At 44.9% G+C, this 17850-nt stretch overlaps 2 protein-coding genes across 2 annotated transcripts; one reads left to right on the top strand and one right to left on the bottom strand.

The window, feature by feature from the left end:
* The first annotated feature begins 3176 nt into the window (after window positions 1–3176).
* LOC134193524 (uncharacterized protein K02A2.6-like) lies at window positions 3177–3794 on the top strand. Its single transcript, XM_062662352.1, has one exon. It carries the CDS (start codon window positions 3177–3179, stop codon window positions 3792–3794), a length of 618 nt encoding a protein of 205 aa, XP_062518336.1.
* A 2569-nt stretch (window positions 3795–6363) lies between these two features.
* LOC134193523 (putative ammonium transporter 1) lies at window positions 6364–10185 on the bottom strand. The gene is made up of 6 exons (XM_062662351.1): window positions 10082–10185; window positions 8542–8640; window positions 8168–8491; window positions 7939–8039; window positions 7739–7873; window positions 6364–6456 (listed from the first exon to the last, which is right to left on the bottom strand). The coding sequence occupies exons 2-6, from the start codon at window positions 8600–8602 to the stop codon at window positions 6364–6366; spliced, it is 714 nt and encodes a 237-aa protein (XP_062518335.1). The 5' UTR covers window positions 8603–8640; window positions 10082–10185.
* Window positions 10186–17850: the final 7665 nt, after the last annotated feature.

Below are 17850 nucleotides of genomic sequence, written 5' to 3'. Positions count from 1 at the left end.
AGTGATTGACTCAAATGAGGAGATTTACCACGTGGACTACTGTGATCAGTTGCCAGTGACCGCAACCAAAATAGGCAGAAAAACACAGAGATATCCGATACTGAGGAAGGCTTATAAACATTCCAGAACTGGATGAAGAATTTTAGGGGATCCGCGCTTAGAGCCGTAAGCCAGACGATCCACAGAGTTGTCAATCGATAGTGGATGCAAACTCTGGAGTAGTAGAGTAATTATACCAAGAACCTCACGTACTGTGGTGGCAGAAGAAACTCATGATTGTAGTAGAGTAAGGGACTATGGGACTACCCCTAGTACTCATTAGCATACTGATAGAATATGACACTATATAGTACTGTGGCATGTGTTAGCCAGTCGCGTGTAGTCTGGTGTAGTATTGCGTAGACACTGTAAGCGAGCTGCAACAAAACCAATATATAGTCGGTAACGACGCAGCAGTGGCGGCGACGATGGGATGTGCAGCCGCAAATTTGAAACATGGCTTGTTGGGCGAATTCCGAGCAGAGGCAGAAAGCATCGACGAATACAAGGAAAAGTTCGAGCTTTATTGCGTGGCAAACGCAGTACCGATAGGAGACGAGCACGTAGCTCGTAGGAAGGTAATCTATCTAACGTGTGTGGGTGCATCGACCTACAGTCTGTTGCGGACCTTGGTACGACCTCGCCAACCGCAATATTTGGAGCTTGATGACATCATTCAGCAACTGACAAATCATTACGAGCCAAACAAGATTGTTATAGCCGAGCGATTCCGTTATTACAAGAGACAACAGAAAGAAGGTGAAACTGTTACAGTGTTCTTGTCAGAATTGCGTCGTCTAAGGGACCAATTCGTGTGTGGATTACGAGTAGAAGCCCTACAGCAGAAAATTATGGCGAAAACTGAATTAACACTCGATGGAGCAGAACGAATTGCGCAAGCCTTTGAATCTGCAAGACAAGAAACGATAGCTTTGCGAGGAGACACGCGCAGACATGGATCAACAACAGACCACGAGACGGCATTTAGCATGCAAAGTAGTAGCAGTGGGAGGTCAAAGACAACACAGTCTGATGTGAAAGTATGCTACAGATGCAAGGGCAAGGGGCACGATCTTGATAAGTGTCAGATAAAATCCAGAGAGTGCTATTTATGTCACAAGAAGGGACATAATGCGAAAGCCTACCGAAGTAAGAAGCAAGACGGTTTCAAGAACGGGAGCGAAGCAACGGGAACCAAGAATACAAAGTACCAGAAGCAAGTCACGTTACAAGTGGAAGAAGAGGAAGTATGTTGAATTTATGGTCTGGGAAGTCAGGACGCAATCAAAGTCAATATGACTGTAGTTGGACGAGAATTAGAGCTGAATGTTGACACGGGTGCAACTATTCCCGTGATACCCAAGAAGAGCTATGAAAAACAACTATCTCATGTCAAACTCCAGAGCAGCAACGTGAAATTACAGTCATATTGTGGACAGACGTTGTCTGTACGCGGAAAAGCGTTAGTACCAGTACGCTACGGAGATCAAGAAATACGAGGTAGAGTAGTTGTCGTCAATGCTGCAAATATGCCAACAGTGCTTGGCAGGAATTGGTTGTCACAACTCAAGTTGGACTGGGCATCTTTATTTAGCTTGAACGTCTTGGATCCCGTACACAATTTTTCTGAGTTATTCAAGGAAGGAATGGGAAAGCTTCAAGGAGTGCAAGCGAAAATTACTTTGAGTGCCAATGCAAAGGCCAGCCTTTCATAAGGCAAAACCAGTACCATTTGCGTTACAAGCTAAAGTGGATACTGAAATCGATCGCTTAGTCCAGAGAAGAAGTACTGACACCTGTAGAACAGAGCGAGTGGGCTTCACCGATAGTAGTGGTGAGGAAATCGAACGGCAGTATCAGATTGTGTGGTGACTACAAAGTAACCATCAATGAATATTTGGAAAATATTGAGTATCCTATACCAAATGCTCAAGATTTGTTTGCTACTTTAGCGGGTGGTCGACGATCACCAGGCTTGATCTAAAGCAAGCTTACCAACAAATGGTAGTGGATACCGAAAGCCAACAGTATTTAACCATAAATACTAGGAAGGGGTTGTTTACTTATACCAGAATGCCTTTTGGTATACGAACAGCACCGAGTATTTTCCAGAAAACAATAGATATGATATTGTCTGGAATACCAGGAGTTTGTTGTTTTTTTGATGACATACTGATTGTGGGTTCAACTGATGCTGAGCACGATGCAAGAGTGAGGCAAGTATTACAGCGCCTAAAGTAACGAGAAGCCCGGCTAAGGAAGGAAAAGTGTAAATTTGGTCAGTCGGAGGTGACATACTTAGGTCACAGGGTAGATCACGAAGGTCTGAAACCTACAGAAGAAAAGAGTCAAGGCTATCAGGGAAGCACCTAAGCCAAGAAATGTGACCGAGTTGAAGGCATTTCTGGGGCTGTTGAACTATTACAGCCATGCATTTCTTACCAAATCTGTCGAATACTCTACAAGCACTGTATGAGTTACTTCAAAAATGAAAACAGTGGAGATGGACAAGGAAACACAGAGCCGCATTCAATGCAGCAAAGAACAAGTTATTACAGTCTGGTTTTCTTACGCACTATGATTGTCTCGACCAGTCAAGCTCAAATGTGACGCATCCCTATATGGAATAGGAGCCTGTTTGAGTCACGTTTGTTGAGGATGGATTGGAGAGACCGGTAGCATTTGCTTCACGAAGACTGCCATCGGCAGAAAAGGGCTACGCCCAAATAGAGCGTAAAGCACTGGCAATAATTTTCGGCGTTCGCCATTGCCACAATTTCCTCGTTGGCCAAATATTTACATTAGTGACAGATCACAAACCTTTGGTCAAAATTCTGGGACCTAAACAGGGTATCCCGGCGTTAACAGCAGCAAGACTGCAGAGGTGGTCACTAATTTTAAGTGCGTACGAGTACAACCTGGAGTATATGGCTGGAGAGGAGAATAGGGAAGCAGATATACTGTCCCGACTGCCAATGCAAGTGAATGTTATAGACCCTAACCAGGAATTGTACCATGTGGATTGCTGTGAGAATTGACCTGTAACAGCAGCAGAACTAGCACAAGAGACTAAAGCAGATCCAATTTTGAGACGGGCATACCAGTATACATTCTCTGGATGGTACTAGAAAAGTCACATGGATCTAAGGTTAAAACTCTACTCACGACGGTCAAATGAACTTAGCGTTGAAGAGAACTGTTTACTGTGGGGAAAACGTGTGATAATACCGCAAAAATTACAGTCGAGATTTCTAGCAGATCTTCATGAAAACCACCTAGGTTCAAATCGAATGAAAGCATTAGCTAGATCGTATATCTGGTGGCCGAGTTTGGACATGACGTTGGAAGAATTGTGCAAGAAATATGAAATTTGCCAAAGTCAGAGGAATAAACGGCCTGCTGGTATTCCTCATCCATGGATGTATCCCACAGCACCTTACGAGAGAGTTCACGCAGATTTCGCAGAGTTGGAAGGTCAACATTATCTTATTATGATTGACGCTTATTCAAAATTGGAAGTGCATGAAATGGGCACTAGTACAACGGCTAGTAGGACAATTGAGGTGATGAGACGAGTTTTCAGTTTTCATGGCATTCCAAGACGATTGGTGACTGATAATGGTCCACAATTCAGGTCAGTAGAATTTCAGGAGTTCATGAAAGGAAATGGTGTCAACCACAAACTCACTCCCCATATCACCCATCGAGCAATGGACAAGCAGAACGAGCAACGACCTAAAGGACGTATTATTTGACATCTAATATCTATACTACTGCTGCAGTATATGTCGACTCCAAATACCTCAACAGGAAAAACGCCATCCGAATTGCTAATGAAGATAGTCTTACGAACAAGACTAAGCCTTGTTAAACCTACAGTTGGAGGAGAGATTCGAGACAGACAAGAGAGCCAAACAGAAACTGCATCCAGAAAATGTGAGATGTTACCTGGAGAATCAGTGGCAATATGGAACCCAAGACAAGATATTCGGGGACCATGGCTTTCTGGAACAGTAGTTCAGAAACTGGGACCGAGCAACTATTTTGTAAACGTGAATGGTCAGGCTAGGTATGTTCATTTAGAATATATATGTTACATTGTGATATCAGAAGTTTTCCACAGGACGTACATCAGGAGCAAGCTTCCAATACTCATGATAGGACTGCGGTTTTGATTCCACCATAAGCTGGAAGCTATTCCGAAGTCAGTGCTGAGAAGACAATCTCATCAACAGACTCTATCAGGGAAGACTCAGTACCAACTATTCCTAGCCACCCTGAGTTAAAAGAGACACAGTGGGAACAGACTGAGAACATGCTGAAAAAGAAACCGATTGAAAAGTCAACAGAGAGAAAATCGAAAATATCCCACAAGGAAAATAGAAGACTCCAAGAGATATCGAGAGATTTAGTGGAAGGAAGTGTAGTAGAGTAAGGGACTATGGGACTACGCCTAGTACTCATTAGCATACTGATAGAATATGACACTATATAGTACTGTGGCATGTGGTTAGCCAGTCTTGTGTAGTCTGATGTAGTATAGCGTAGACACTGTAAGCGAGCTGCAATAGAACCAATATATAGTCGGTAAGGACACAACAATGATGAACATCTTAGAGTAGTCAGGATGAAGGCTTTAGCGAGGAGCTTCATCTAGTGGCCCAATCTTGACAGAGATTTGGAAGACTTAGCTAGGAGATGTGAGAGATGTCAGAGTCAAAAAGGAAGACTACCATAAGTCTTACCATCTCACTCATGGATCTACTTAGCGATGCATTGGGAGAGGGTGCATGCTAACTTTGCGGAACTATACGGAAGACAGTACTTGCTGATGATCAACGCTTTCTCAAAGTTGCCGAAACTATACCAATTAGGCACTCATGCCACCACAAAGCAGACCACGACTGCGATGAGACGTATCTTCAGTTATCATGGTTTATCCAAGACGTCGGTGAGGGGATAACGGGCCCAATTTAGGTCACACGAATTTCAGGTGATCATGAAGGCCAATGGAATTCAACATCAGCTAACACCAACTTATCGTCCATCATCCAATGTACAGGCTAAAAGACTGTTCCAAGAACTCAAGAAAAGTTTGAAGCATCGGCCAACAGAGAGATCCACCAATCATCAGATATCACCATTCTTACTGCGGTATCGAACGACCCAAACACGACAACAGTGAATGAAGGTCCCGGCTGAGCTGAGGTTGAAGAGAGAATTGAGAACTAGAATAACTCTTTTACGGCCTGAAACAGGGAACAATATCCGAGATCTGCAGACTGCATGATCAATAGGAAGAGGCTACCTTTCGACCCAGAGACCTCGAACCAGGATCACCTGTAATTGTCTTGAAGTATAGATAAGGTAGTAGAGGGAAGTGTTTAGGTGGTCCAAAGTTCAGAAACTGGGTTCCACAAACTACTTGGTAAATTTCGGAGGCAGTACTAGATACGTACACGTGGACCAACTAAGATCCAGAGATGAGAGGAGTATGCCACAAGTGGTAGAAACAGAAGAAACACCAATTTCAGTGACCCTGGATCAAAATGCACAGCGAAATAAAACAGCAGTTGAAGAGAAGACAACAGCTAAACCAAGTGAATCAAGCCAGGAGACACCCACAATAGCAACAACCGACTTATCACCAAGAGCAGGAAGAAGATATCTGGCGAGATGCAACAGGAGACTTCCTGCTAGATACATGTACCGACAAGACTAAGGAAGGAGGACTGTGGTGTATTGTGTGTACTAATTAGTTAGAGGCGAAGTTACGATGACATGTATAAGATAGCGGTAGGGCAATTGCATTGATGGCGTCTGTCTTTCGTGTTCTGCGATAGTTCTGTGTGTCTATAGCAATAAATCGTCAGTCTTCCGTGGTGTAGAATCAGTGCGTGCTTATAAGTACAAATACAGCGCAGTGCTCATTATGCTAGATTAGAATCAGCCATGAGTGCATGTAGATGGGCAATCAACATCAGACTATCTCTTTAAAGGATAACTGAAACGCAAAAATCAAAATTCTTTTATGTTGGAAATTGATAGTTCTAGTTGCATATATGACAGAAAAAATAGCTTTAGATTTTAAGTTAGGTCTTCGCTGAGATAAAACAGGATAAAGCTGAGCATTATGATAACGCAAAAAAATCGTACGTGTAGGTTTCATTTTACCGCTTCGTGTAAACTTCAGGGCCGACGGAGCTGGGGCGGCAGGGGCGGCTCAGGCCGTTCCAATTTTTGAAAACTCGGCTTCAGCCAGCAAACGATTGCTGCATACTTCCGGTCTAAAGGTAGAGCTGATTAAATAAAATAATATATTTGTCATCTAACGGATTGCGGCTCTACTAATTTGGTGACTGGCTTGAAGTCTCCTACGACTTCTCTTTCGTTACCTGGACTCTGTTTTCCCGATCTCTGTGACAGCACATTGTGCGCATGCTCACTAGTCACAGATGGGTGCCAACCCACTCCTAGCGTGCGCTAAGCCACACCATTTAACGCGTGCTAGGCCGCTCCACTTTCAAGTTGCTTCCGTCGGGCCTGAACTTTGATATTTGCGAAAGTGAAATGAACTTTCACATCACTGACTCGCCTTCAATCGTCGGTGAAAAGTACACATACAGAGATGGCTCGGCTGTAGAATGAAGGCACTTTGTGTCACGTGATTATGTGCGATGACGCACGTATCCGTGTGGTTTTCACATCACTCAGCCCTTTGTACTGTGGTATGGCCTCCATTCCTAGAAAGAAACACGGAGGAAAGTGGACAGGACCGAGCGATTGCAAGTCGCTCAAGACGATCATGTAGAGTCTACAACCTACGAACGACTTAGTCGCTTACGAACTGTAACTTGTTCTCTTTCACTGCTAGAGTCTTCTGAAGCGCTTACACCCGTCTCTTGTGTGCCCTCGTAGTTGGCCTCGGAAAGCAAGACTAAAACAATGCGCCGCGCGACACAGCAAGCGTTCGGTCCACAGCCTAAGACCCTAACGTACGTTAATGTCTACAGCGCGTGCGTCAATGGGTGAAGTGCTCCTTTAAGGAAATTATTACGTAGTTTGCATTCACTGTCACTCGAACCTCAAGATCCCAGAGGTTTTTATTCTCCAAATGAACTCTCTAACCAATTGAGCTACAACACCACACACACACACACACACACACACACACACACACACACACACACACACACACACACACACGCACGCATACACGCACACGCACGCATGCACGCACACGCACGCACGCACGCACGCACGCACGCACGCACGCACACACCCCAGGGGCATAGCGTACCTCTAGAAATGGAGGGATAAACTTCTTGATCCTACAGAGCACGCCCTCTATAGACACGCTCAATTTTATTGCCATATATAATTGACTGGTACGATGGAATCCAGAGTGGAAAAAAGGTGGTGTATATACTAGATGCAGCTTTGGTCCTCACACGTATTTACAGTCCACAATTTTTTATGACCACGCACACAAATAATGTGCTGTAGCCCTGTCTAGCCAATGCTACGCTATGCTCCTGCACACACACACACACACACACACACACACACACACACACACACACACACACACACACACACACACACACACAAACAAACACACACACACACACACACACACACACACACACACACACAAAATGTACGCACACTCACATGCATTATCATATAAACCACTCACTGTTGTTGTATTCGAAGATATCATATTTGACCTTCCCCTTTCGTCAAAACGACCCCTACGTGCACCAACTACAGCAGCACCAACGAGAGCAGATGCTCCTCCGACGACATGAATGACACTGCTTCCAGCAAAATCCTACAACATCAACAAGTTTCTAAACATTTCAAGCACCATATAATATTACAACTTAGTTGACCTACCGTATAGCGAACTGTTACATTATGGTTTTCATCAATAACCCCAGAAAATAGCCATCCTTGTGGTGCCCAAACCCAGTGAGCTATAACTGGTTGTATCCATCCTACAAGATATACACACAACCTACACACACACACACACACACACACACACACACACACACACACACACACACACACACACACACACACAAGCACGCACGCACGCACACACACACCTCTGTACCCTTACCTGTGCATATAATTGTAAATATAAAATAACCCTTCATTTGTGTTCTCTCTGCCATGGCACCACTCACAATTGTGGCTGCCGTGACAACATAAACATAATGAACAAACCATTCAACTAACTCTTGACCATAAAGCCCAATTCCCGAAAGAAAAAAGTGGTTAGTTCCAATAAATGCATTGCCTCCTCCAAAAGCAAATGCATATCCAAATGCCCAATATGCAACACAACCGCAAACAGCATCCATAAAGTTCTTGAAGAGAATGCTGGTGGTATTTTGAGATCGAACTGAGCCAGCTTCCAAAAATGCAAAACCAGCCTGCATAACTAAACTTCCATTAACAAAATATTCAAAAATGTCACCACAAGATACTTACAGAAAACAATAGTAGCAAGAGTAGTGAAAGTAGCACCCTCTATATTTTCAATCAATGTCATCTTGAATCTGATTTGATAAAAGTATGTACACTGAAACCCTACAGCAAATCGAAGAACGTCTTAAATAAACCAACTTTAGTACAAATTACAATGTTTTATAAGCATATTTCAATGTATACTAAAACTTGTTGCTCTAGAAAATGGTAAGTGCAGATATAACCGCAGGGCACACTCCAACCACATGCAATCAACTACTGTCTGTTCTCCATAAGTGTGAACTTTGCAAATCATCAATATCCCTGCTGTTTTTTGGGCTTTCGCGATGATCTCAGTATCGTTAGAAACCGCTAGGTCTGGCATTTCTGTTTATCAAATTATCTAAGCCTTTCCTACAAACGAAACGGAAGGATAATACTTGTGCATATCAAACACAAACGGGTGCAGCAATGGTTGTTATCCAATTATCTTGTAAGACCAAAAGATCAGCAACTGGAACCATTTAAGATAATTGGTCTAACATGGTCCAACTGCAGCAGCTCTTAGTGCTCTGATGAGCACACCTGGTGTGACCTCTAATTCATTACTCACCTCCGAGTTCACGTTTATGGGGAATAGACAGTACATATTTCTCTTCCTCCCTAAATTTAAACTAAATTAAAATTAAATCTTAAAACTCGCTAACCATGTAATCTATAAGGAATTAGTCTGTAGAGCATGCATTTTGTGTTCCGGTAGCTTTACAGGTGCAACTTTTTTTTTCATTTTTGAGACCGGTGGCCTGGCCAGCACTCAGGTAGCTATAGCCAACACAAACAGCTAAACACACGCGTTCGTGTACGTTTCCCCGCCCGCCCGCACTAATTAACTAAACCAGCCTGTCTATGCTAGGTTCCTCAAAAAATTAGGATTGTTTCTAATAATTAAATGTCTTCGTTTCATTTCAGTACCCAACAAATGTCCGTTGAAATTGGTTGTGATTCTCTGTCTTTCTCCACCTTGTCCGCGGTTATTGTATCTCACTAGGAGGTCGCTTCAAGTTACTTGTGTCCCATCCACACAGGAAGGGGGCATGGCTTAACAATATGGTGTCTATAGTAACAATATGGTGTCTATAGTAACAACATAGTTACAAACAACAAGAAGACCGAATGAAAATAGATCCTTCATGAATACTCAGATACTTACATCTCAATTACTATGGAACACATACCATCCTACTCAAGATCGGTGTACTGTAACATACTCAAAACGGTCGACTCAAAATATGGCCAATGACACTATCTAGCTCCTTTCGCGTGGACTTCCTTTCAATCCTAACGTTTTCCTAGATGTATCAACTACCTACATTTACGATGACATTGTAGACTTCAGCTAGATAAACATGCACATTGTCTTCCAGTGGTGTGCAATGACATTATCGACGGGCCTAGCATCCGAAAGTCCTTAACTCAGTACTAATATATCGATTGTGTGCTCGAGTATGTAGTCTAGGATGCGTGCGTGTCACTATAATAATAGGCTTCCGGGCACATGACTCACTTGCTCACCTCCGTATGTTTGAAACTTTCTGATCAACCGACTTCGGATCTACCCGCCTGCAATGGCAAGATCTGCAAGAGACACGTAAGTAAAGCCTCTTCTCCAGAGATTGTCTCGATTGCTCTCTCCAATGAGGTTTCTGTAAAAACATTTAGTTAGGTAGAGCGCGGCCCCGTTCCTCGGACACCATCATATTCCGGACGCGAGTTCTCAGTTATCCGTTTTAGAACGCAGTCCCTACCACATCATAAATGTAGGTATCCAAGTTGTAATTGAGCAAACCAAGAGAGAGCATTGTAACTCTTCTCTGCTTAGAGTGAGATTGAAAACTGTGCGGAGCCTTGCATACCCCGTTCATCGGACAAACACATCGTTCACCGGACAGTAGCGTCTAAATTGCACACACGCATCCTTCAGCCTAGTTGCTTATATATCGCTAATCAACAACTCTTTACCTACAAATCGTGTCGTTACCCTGCATGTCAGCCAACATCTGTATGAGTTACAGTCGGTCAAACGCCCGTGGTAACGGCCCTGTGCATCTTTTATTCTGGATCCTTCGTGCAAACGGGATCCGAAAAATTTCTTGCAAATGGGATCCGAACAGCGTGCTGATACCGACTGCTACAACCTTTTCATCGATAACAATGCAGCGTCTCTACGCTTACTCTAGCAGTTGTATGGCCGCGCTCATTACTGCGACGCGGAGGTCACCATTTGCATAATGCCTTTCTCTGTGCCAAATGCAACGAAACATGTCACAGATCGCTTTGCAACTACTTTTTAGAGTCTGCAAAAAAATAGTTGCAAAGCGATCTGTGACATGTTTCGTTGCATTTGGCACAGTGAAAGGCATTATGCAAATGACGACCCCCGCGTCGCCGTAATGAGCGCGGCCGTACAACTGCTAGAGTAAGCGTAGAGACGTTGCATTGTTATCGATGAAAAGGTTGAAGCAGTCGGTATCAGCACGCTGTTCGGATCCCGTTTGCAAGAAATTTTTCGGATCCCGTTTGCACGAAGGATAAAAGATGCAGAGGCCCCAATCGTCGGACACCCATTTTCTTGCCTTCCTACCTTCTCAGTAACAGCTCGAGGTTTCAAATAACTGCAATTGATTAAATTCAGCTATCTGAAACGCCGCAGAACGCAGACCACTTGCCTAGAGTACTTGATGGCAATTCTGAGTCATTTCTCCTACAACCACGCCCCACTAGGACGTGTAAAAGATGTCGCTTGAACGAATTAGCCGTTCAACCAAAGAAGACGACAACCGAAACCGATGAGAGGGCAGGGTTGAAGTGCTAAAACGCTCTTTTACCCTTTGCAAAGAAAGTCGATCGCTGCGTAGCGCGCGTTGACAAGGACTTGACGTTATCTAATTCAACTTTACCTAGGAGAAGCAGGGGTCAAGGTTCTAGCTGCTCTGATAGTAAACAAAGTTCCTGGATTCAGTACAGCTGGTTGTACCAACGATGACGTGCTGCACTTCGTGGCGGTGCAAGGTCAGGCAAGGTAGATATCAAACTGAGATCAGAACACCTGCACACGTCCTATTCAGAGCCGAGTAACAATTTAGGGCCTTGAAAGGAAAGCACGGGCTGTTCCTGTGCGAGTTGGGATAATGTGCTCACCGCTAAGCTCGAACATGGATGACGTGAATCGTCCGCTACATCCGTGTGCATCAAGCCGGTGCAGTTGTGCTGCAAGACACTCAGGAGTTCAAATTCTTACGTTGGGAAGACTAGACAGTACCGAAGGGCTAGTAGATGCCAACAGAGTGAGCTTGTCAGCAGAGAAAATTTAGCAGTTTCCGCTAATAAGGTCCGTGACCCTTCCGGCCATTTCAATTTTCAAATTTTAATTTCCAATTTTCAAATTTCAATTTTCAATTTTGTAATTTCAATTTTCATTTTCTATTTTTCAATTTTTAATGTTTTGTCAAAGGTTTTAGTTATTTTGCTGAAAAAATTTAACTCGGCAAGCAACTTTTTAATTTTTCATTTTTGATTTTCATTTTACATTTTTCATTTTTCGTTGTTCTATTTTCAAGTTTCTATCTTTGATTATATTTGGTTGAGTTGAATGTCACAAGAATTGAACGCAGCAAGAATGAAAATTGAACGCAGCAAAAACGAAAATTGAACGCAGCAAAAACGAAAATTGAACGCAGCAAGAACGAAAATTGAACGCAGCAAGAACGCAAAATGAAACAGCCTTGTGCGAATTACGCAGCAGGGAGTCTGGTGGAACGCGTGCCCTAGTCATGACTCAACGCAGTAGGGAGTTGTTTTTCATTTCAACGCGTGCTGTGCTGATTGGAAGGGGGGAGTGAATCTTCGACGACTTCCGCCCTATGACAATCTCTTGCAATCTCCGCTCTAACGAGAAGGGAATCTCCTGCTTCCCCAAAAATAATCAATCTCAGGTGCGATCAGCCATTGCTGATGAGCACAGTACATATGCATGGTATATGAATTTATCTATTATCACATATAGCAACAATCTAGCTAAATCTAAAACTCAACAAAATTTAGTAACTATGCTAAAGTCGTTCAAACTCAACTAGGCTTAATTAATTAACTACCATGCACTTTATGCAGTACACACAGCAACTAGAAACAAAGATGCGCGGTTTGCTGTTCTACACACGCGCGCCTACGTGCAATTCAATCAATTCGCTCAATCGATCACCTCGGGAGAATCTTGAGCTTCTATCCTTGCGGATGGCTCTCTTGTCACTGCAGATCTAGACCTGCGTAAGCCGGACGACTGGCCAAGTACCTCGGGTAGCTCAGACTCGGTTGACTCTGCGACGATAACGTCGCTGTGAACGAGAGATGTATGTTTGTTTGTGGTGCGGAGGGTATTCCCCGCTGACCGCTAATTAGCAGCGGTTGGGCGTTTCCTGTCTTCAGTAGCTCGCTAACCCTAGGAGCTTCGAACTGTTCGGTTCCACGCTACAGGAGAGAGCAGATATACGATGCAGGAGAGCACTATATACGCAATAGGTGAACACTTGCAAGTGAGACGTGAATGTGGATTCGTAGACCAAGTACCAGGAATTCTCACGTTTTCACTCCTGTGGAGGTCAGCCGCCAGAGAGTTTGCCTAGGAATTGCTGGTCGTCGTCAGGAACGAATTATGAACTCCTGTGAAGACTGAGTGTGAGGCCTACGCTTCACATAACTAGAGAGGCGTGTCGATCGCCGATGTCTACTGTATATATGCGGTTGGTGCAGACACCGTTGTGCATTCGAACGATTCTGTGAACATGGCTGGACGTGGCGACCTAATAACGGTTTTCAGTGGTGACCGAGAACTGGCACTGAAGGTGGCAGATGTGATTTGTGACCGATTGTCACAAGTGTTCAAGGTAGACTCTAGCTGTCTAGACTGCATTCACGGTGTTGCTAGAGCTGCATGTACCAAACTAGACTAGTTTCACTATAGGCCGTGCGTGGTTGACAATAGTATATCGATAGTATATCGATCGATGTAGGAGTTTTATTTCTTGCCTGCGCTGTAGGTGAATGCCATCTACCTGGAGACAGATGTCGGCTCGGCAATATTTCCCGGGTCAGACGGTCTCTTTGACGAGTTGACTGCTGGACAAATGTACAAGCTGCATGGCGATCCTATTGGCAGTCTATCCGCTGCTGCGCCGGCGTCTGAAATTCGCAATGTAGTACTAGGATTTGCCAGCGAATGGACGACGTCTATATCATCTGTAGCTATTGCATCAACACCTGCTCGTGCAACTTCGTGGACGTATACATCAACGCCTGCTCCTGGAACGTCATGGACACCTGCAGTACCGTATTCGGCTGAGTCGTCGCGCTCTTCGTGGTCCGCGTTTAGGTCGGTTGCACCGAGCAGCCGAAAGCAGAGGATCGCGACCAGCAGATACATTAGGAAAAATGTGGACCTTTGCCTCCTAGAAGTAGTGAGCAACAAGCTCCAACTGGGAGAGGCGAGGTCTGCGACATTTATCCGCATCGCGGAGTCAGACATTTGTCTGTCGTCCATGACGGACTTGGTGCAAATGCGATTTGAGGAGTTCATTCCACCAGACGACAGAATCATTCTGGTGGACAGCCGAGCTGTACCATTCCAGGATGACGACGGAACAAGAGGTATAGACATACTCACTGACATAGATCGCACTCACGATCGAGTCTGTATGTATATATATTGTATACCGTACGTAGATATACGTACACGCACATGCACTATCACATGCAGACACACACGGGCATACGTATACGGTACCAAGTATTTGTAACTATACTCCATGTTATCTATTAGATGCTGAATTTTGGAAATCTCCTGCACGAAAAGTAGCAGCAGTCCTGCATTCCGACCTGGAGACCATGCGAAGATATATGGAGTCGGCGCGAGCCAACACACCCATTCTCGGCAGCAGAAAGAGGCCTGCATCAACACCGCCCGTAGAGGTTGAAAGACCAAGAAAGACAACATCTATGGGCATCTCCAACTTGACAGCCACAAGTAACGCCGGCTAGTTGAAACTGGAAGGCGAAATAGACGATGTACAGACGCAGCTAAGTGGCGTAGAGACCAGTATGGATCGACTGCACAATCGTTTGGAGAACGTAGAGGACAAAATGAATCGTTTGATCGATGCACAAGAGCGACCAAGACGACGTTCTCAGCGGTCGAGAAGACTGGCAGAAACGACAGCGAAGGTTCTTCAGTGCCAAATATGCCACCTCTTTGCAAGACCTCCGGTAAACATCATCACCTGCTGTCGGCAGTAGCTTGGGTGTCAGCGGTGCGTAAAGCGGTGGCAAGTCACAAGTGGCCGACGTTGCCCTCTCTGCAATACAACATGGGATGACGGTCCACTCTGCGTAACTCTCCGCAGCTTGGACGAATTGACAGAGCTGGGCAAGCAAGTAAGTGATCTAGTGGCTAGTAGCCTCGTTCACAGCGACGGTGACGGCGCAGAGTCAACCGAGTCTGAGCTACCCGAGGTACTTGGCCAGTCGTCCGGCTTACGCAGGTCTAGATCTGCAGTGACAAGAGAGCCATCCGCAGGGACAGAAGCTCAAGATTCTCCCGAGGTGATCGATTGAGCGAATTGATTGAATTGCACGTAGGCGCGCGTGTGTAGAACAGCAAACCGCGCATCTTTGTTTCTAGTTGCTGTGTGTACTGCATAAAATGCATGGTGTAGCGCGCGTTATAAGTGCATGTAATTAGATTATAGTCACGTGTTACATAGGTATATAGTTAAGGTACGCAATATACTTTTGTCTCTTTCCTCATCCCCGTGGTGTAAGCCAGTACAGACCGCGCGTTCATTACATTTTGGTGGAGAACCGTCTGGCAATGCCGTGCAAAGGAACGAGATCACAGTCTCAGTCGTACGACGACTCTGTCATTGCTGAAGAGAATTCTGGTCGCTCTTCGTCTTATGATCAGCCAAGCGACAGTTCGAGTTCCCGCCGACGCTATTTGGTTCCCATCCAACTCGACAAATTTTGGGGCGATGAAGGCGAAGACCTAGACGGATGGCTGTTCCATGTAGACAGCGTGGGTCAAATGGAGCAGTGGACGTCGGAAGAGAAGATGCGTCGCGCGGTCGTCGCTCTGGCTGGCCGAGCTCGTACAGAGTACCGCAGCCACATGTCCACTTATGATGCCTCCGATTTGCTCACTTGGGACACGTTTCGTACGTTCTTAAAAGAACAATTTGGTCCCAAGAACCCAGCTCTGCATTGGAATAAGAAGCTGATGTCGATCAGACAAGGAGCAGCAGAAACGGTCACCGCCTACTGTTCGAGATTCCGAAGAACTCTGCTACAACTGCAAGAAGCTTCAGCTAATCCGCTGCCTGACTTAACGGTAGTTGCATGGTTTCAAGAGGGCTTAAGACCTGACTTACAGACAGAATTAGAAAGGGACTTGCCTACAAAACTGACCGACGCGTTTCGCAGTGGGGAGAAAGCTGAGCGTATTTGGAAGCGTCAACAATGTCAGCGTGAGTCAAATGTTTCTTGTTTTTCGGTCGACCAGATGTCTTCCACAGTACCATCTGCAGCTGTTCATCGGTCGCGTATATCGTCTAACCCACCACCAGGTGGCGGATCGTACGTTGTATCACCGGCTGTTGTTCCGTCTGCGGTTCCGTCTAGTAGTCAGTTGCTTCAGCAACTTGTGTCACAACAGTCGCAAATTATTGCTCAACAGAGTGCGGTTCTAAAACTTTTGCAATCACACTCTCAACCTCAATCTGGGTTTCACCAAAGCAAGAACCCGCGGTTGTCTGCTTCTGCTTCCGGTCACCAAACCGCCTCTAGAGCATTTCGTGGTCAATGTCATTATTGTAAAAGTTTGGACACCGTATTGCAGAATGTAGGAAACGACTTGCTAAAGACGATGCTTCGGTGTCTACTCCAGTCGTCACCGCTTCAATCGCTCATGATAATGACTCTAGTGGTCAGATAGTTACCGTTCAGTGTGATCATGCCGCCTTAGGTCATACGTCTTCCAACGCCATTCCTACTTGCAATCTAGTTGTAGAAGGCACTCAGCCAGTCAGTTGCGTTCTCGATTCGGGAGCTGTTACTTCAATCGTTTCTAACCACTTTGTCGACAGTCTTGACAACGACGTTCAGGAACGGGTCATGTCTGCTGACCGGAAGACGTTGGTTGCTGCTAACGGTGGTAAACTTACAGTAGTTGGTACTGTAGTTCTTTCCTTAACTATTGGCGACGTACGGGTATCACATCCGTTTACTGTTGTTCGCGACTTTGCCTTTCCAGTCCTTCTTGGGTCAGATTTCTTACGAGACGTTAATGCGGTACTCGGTTACCAGGATGAAACGGTTACGCTATGGGTTTCTCCGTCGAGCAAGGTAAAGTTATTAATCGTTGGTGTCGTCGCTGAGAAGAGTGGACTGACTCTTTCTGGGTTTAACGAGGCCACAGGCAGGATATGCGCGTTCACAGCTCAAGATCGACCTGCTGTCGTTTTAGATACCAATGATAAACACTTCATGGGAGACGTACATTCGTTAGGCTCCGTCGTAGACTCCGTTCGTGAGTCTCAGAATGTCCGCTTACAAACCACTTTCGGTTTTAACACTTAACATTCTGCAGTTGATATTGATTGATTGGAGACGATTCATGACCACCCAATGCATTGATATCTCATCTATGTATATAATGTGATTTAGAGTAGATAACCGTGTACACTTGTCTAAACAACTGTCTTCCAATAAAATTTTCTCACGACTAAAACTCCTACTTCTCGTACACGTTACTCTAGCTATCTAATCTGAAACATTCATAATGGTCGTGCAGTCACTCTAACATGCATCTTCAACATACATGTTTTCCGGACAGCTGACAACTTAGCTCAACGGCGGTCGTTCCGGACCTCTTTCGGCCCAGCAATCTTGCATTAGGATCGCAAATGCATCCGGGCAATCGTCTGGACGACGGAACGCTCGCCTCTTTCCACGTCGTCGTCTGTTGGAAACTAATTAGCATAGTTAGATACTTAATTAATTATACAACTCTTTAGATCTTTGTACTGCGAATGCGCGTTTTAGAATTTTCTATAGCTGGTGTTTTACAGCACATGTATGGTTGCTCGCACTTTAGTGAATACAATAATTGTTCTTTAACTGAGTTGAGCCAATAGGTTATGCGCCCAGCGCGGTTTCCACTGCGCAGTTTCAAGTACTGAAGTATAGCTAGAGAGCGAGTCAGTTGGTGCCTGCTGAACAGAGTTCGGA

This window comes from Corticium candelabrum, chromosome 17 (assembly GCF_963422355.1).
Source record: "Corticium candelabrum chromosome 17, ooCorCand1.1, whole genome shotgun sequence".
NCBI lineage: Eukaryota > Metazoa > Porifera > Homoscleromorpha > Homosclerophorida > Plakinidae > Corticium > Corticium candelabrum.
This window is presented reverse-complemented; position numbering and strand designations above follow the sequence as displayed.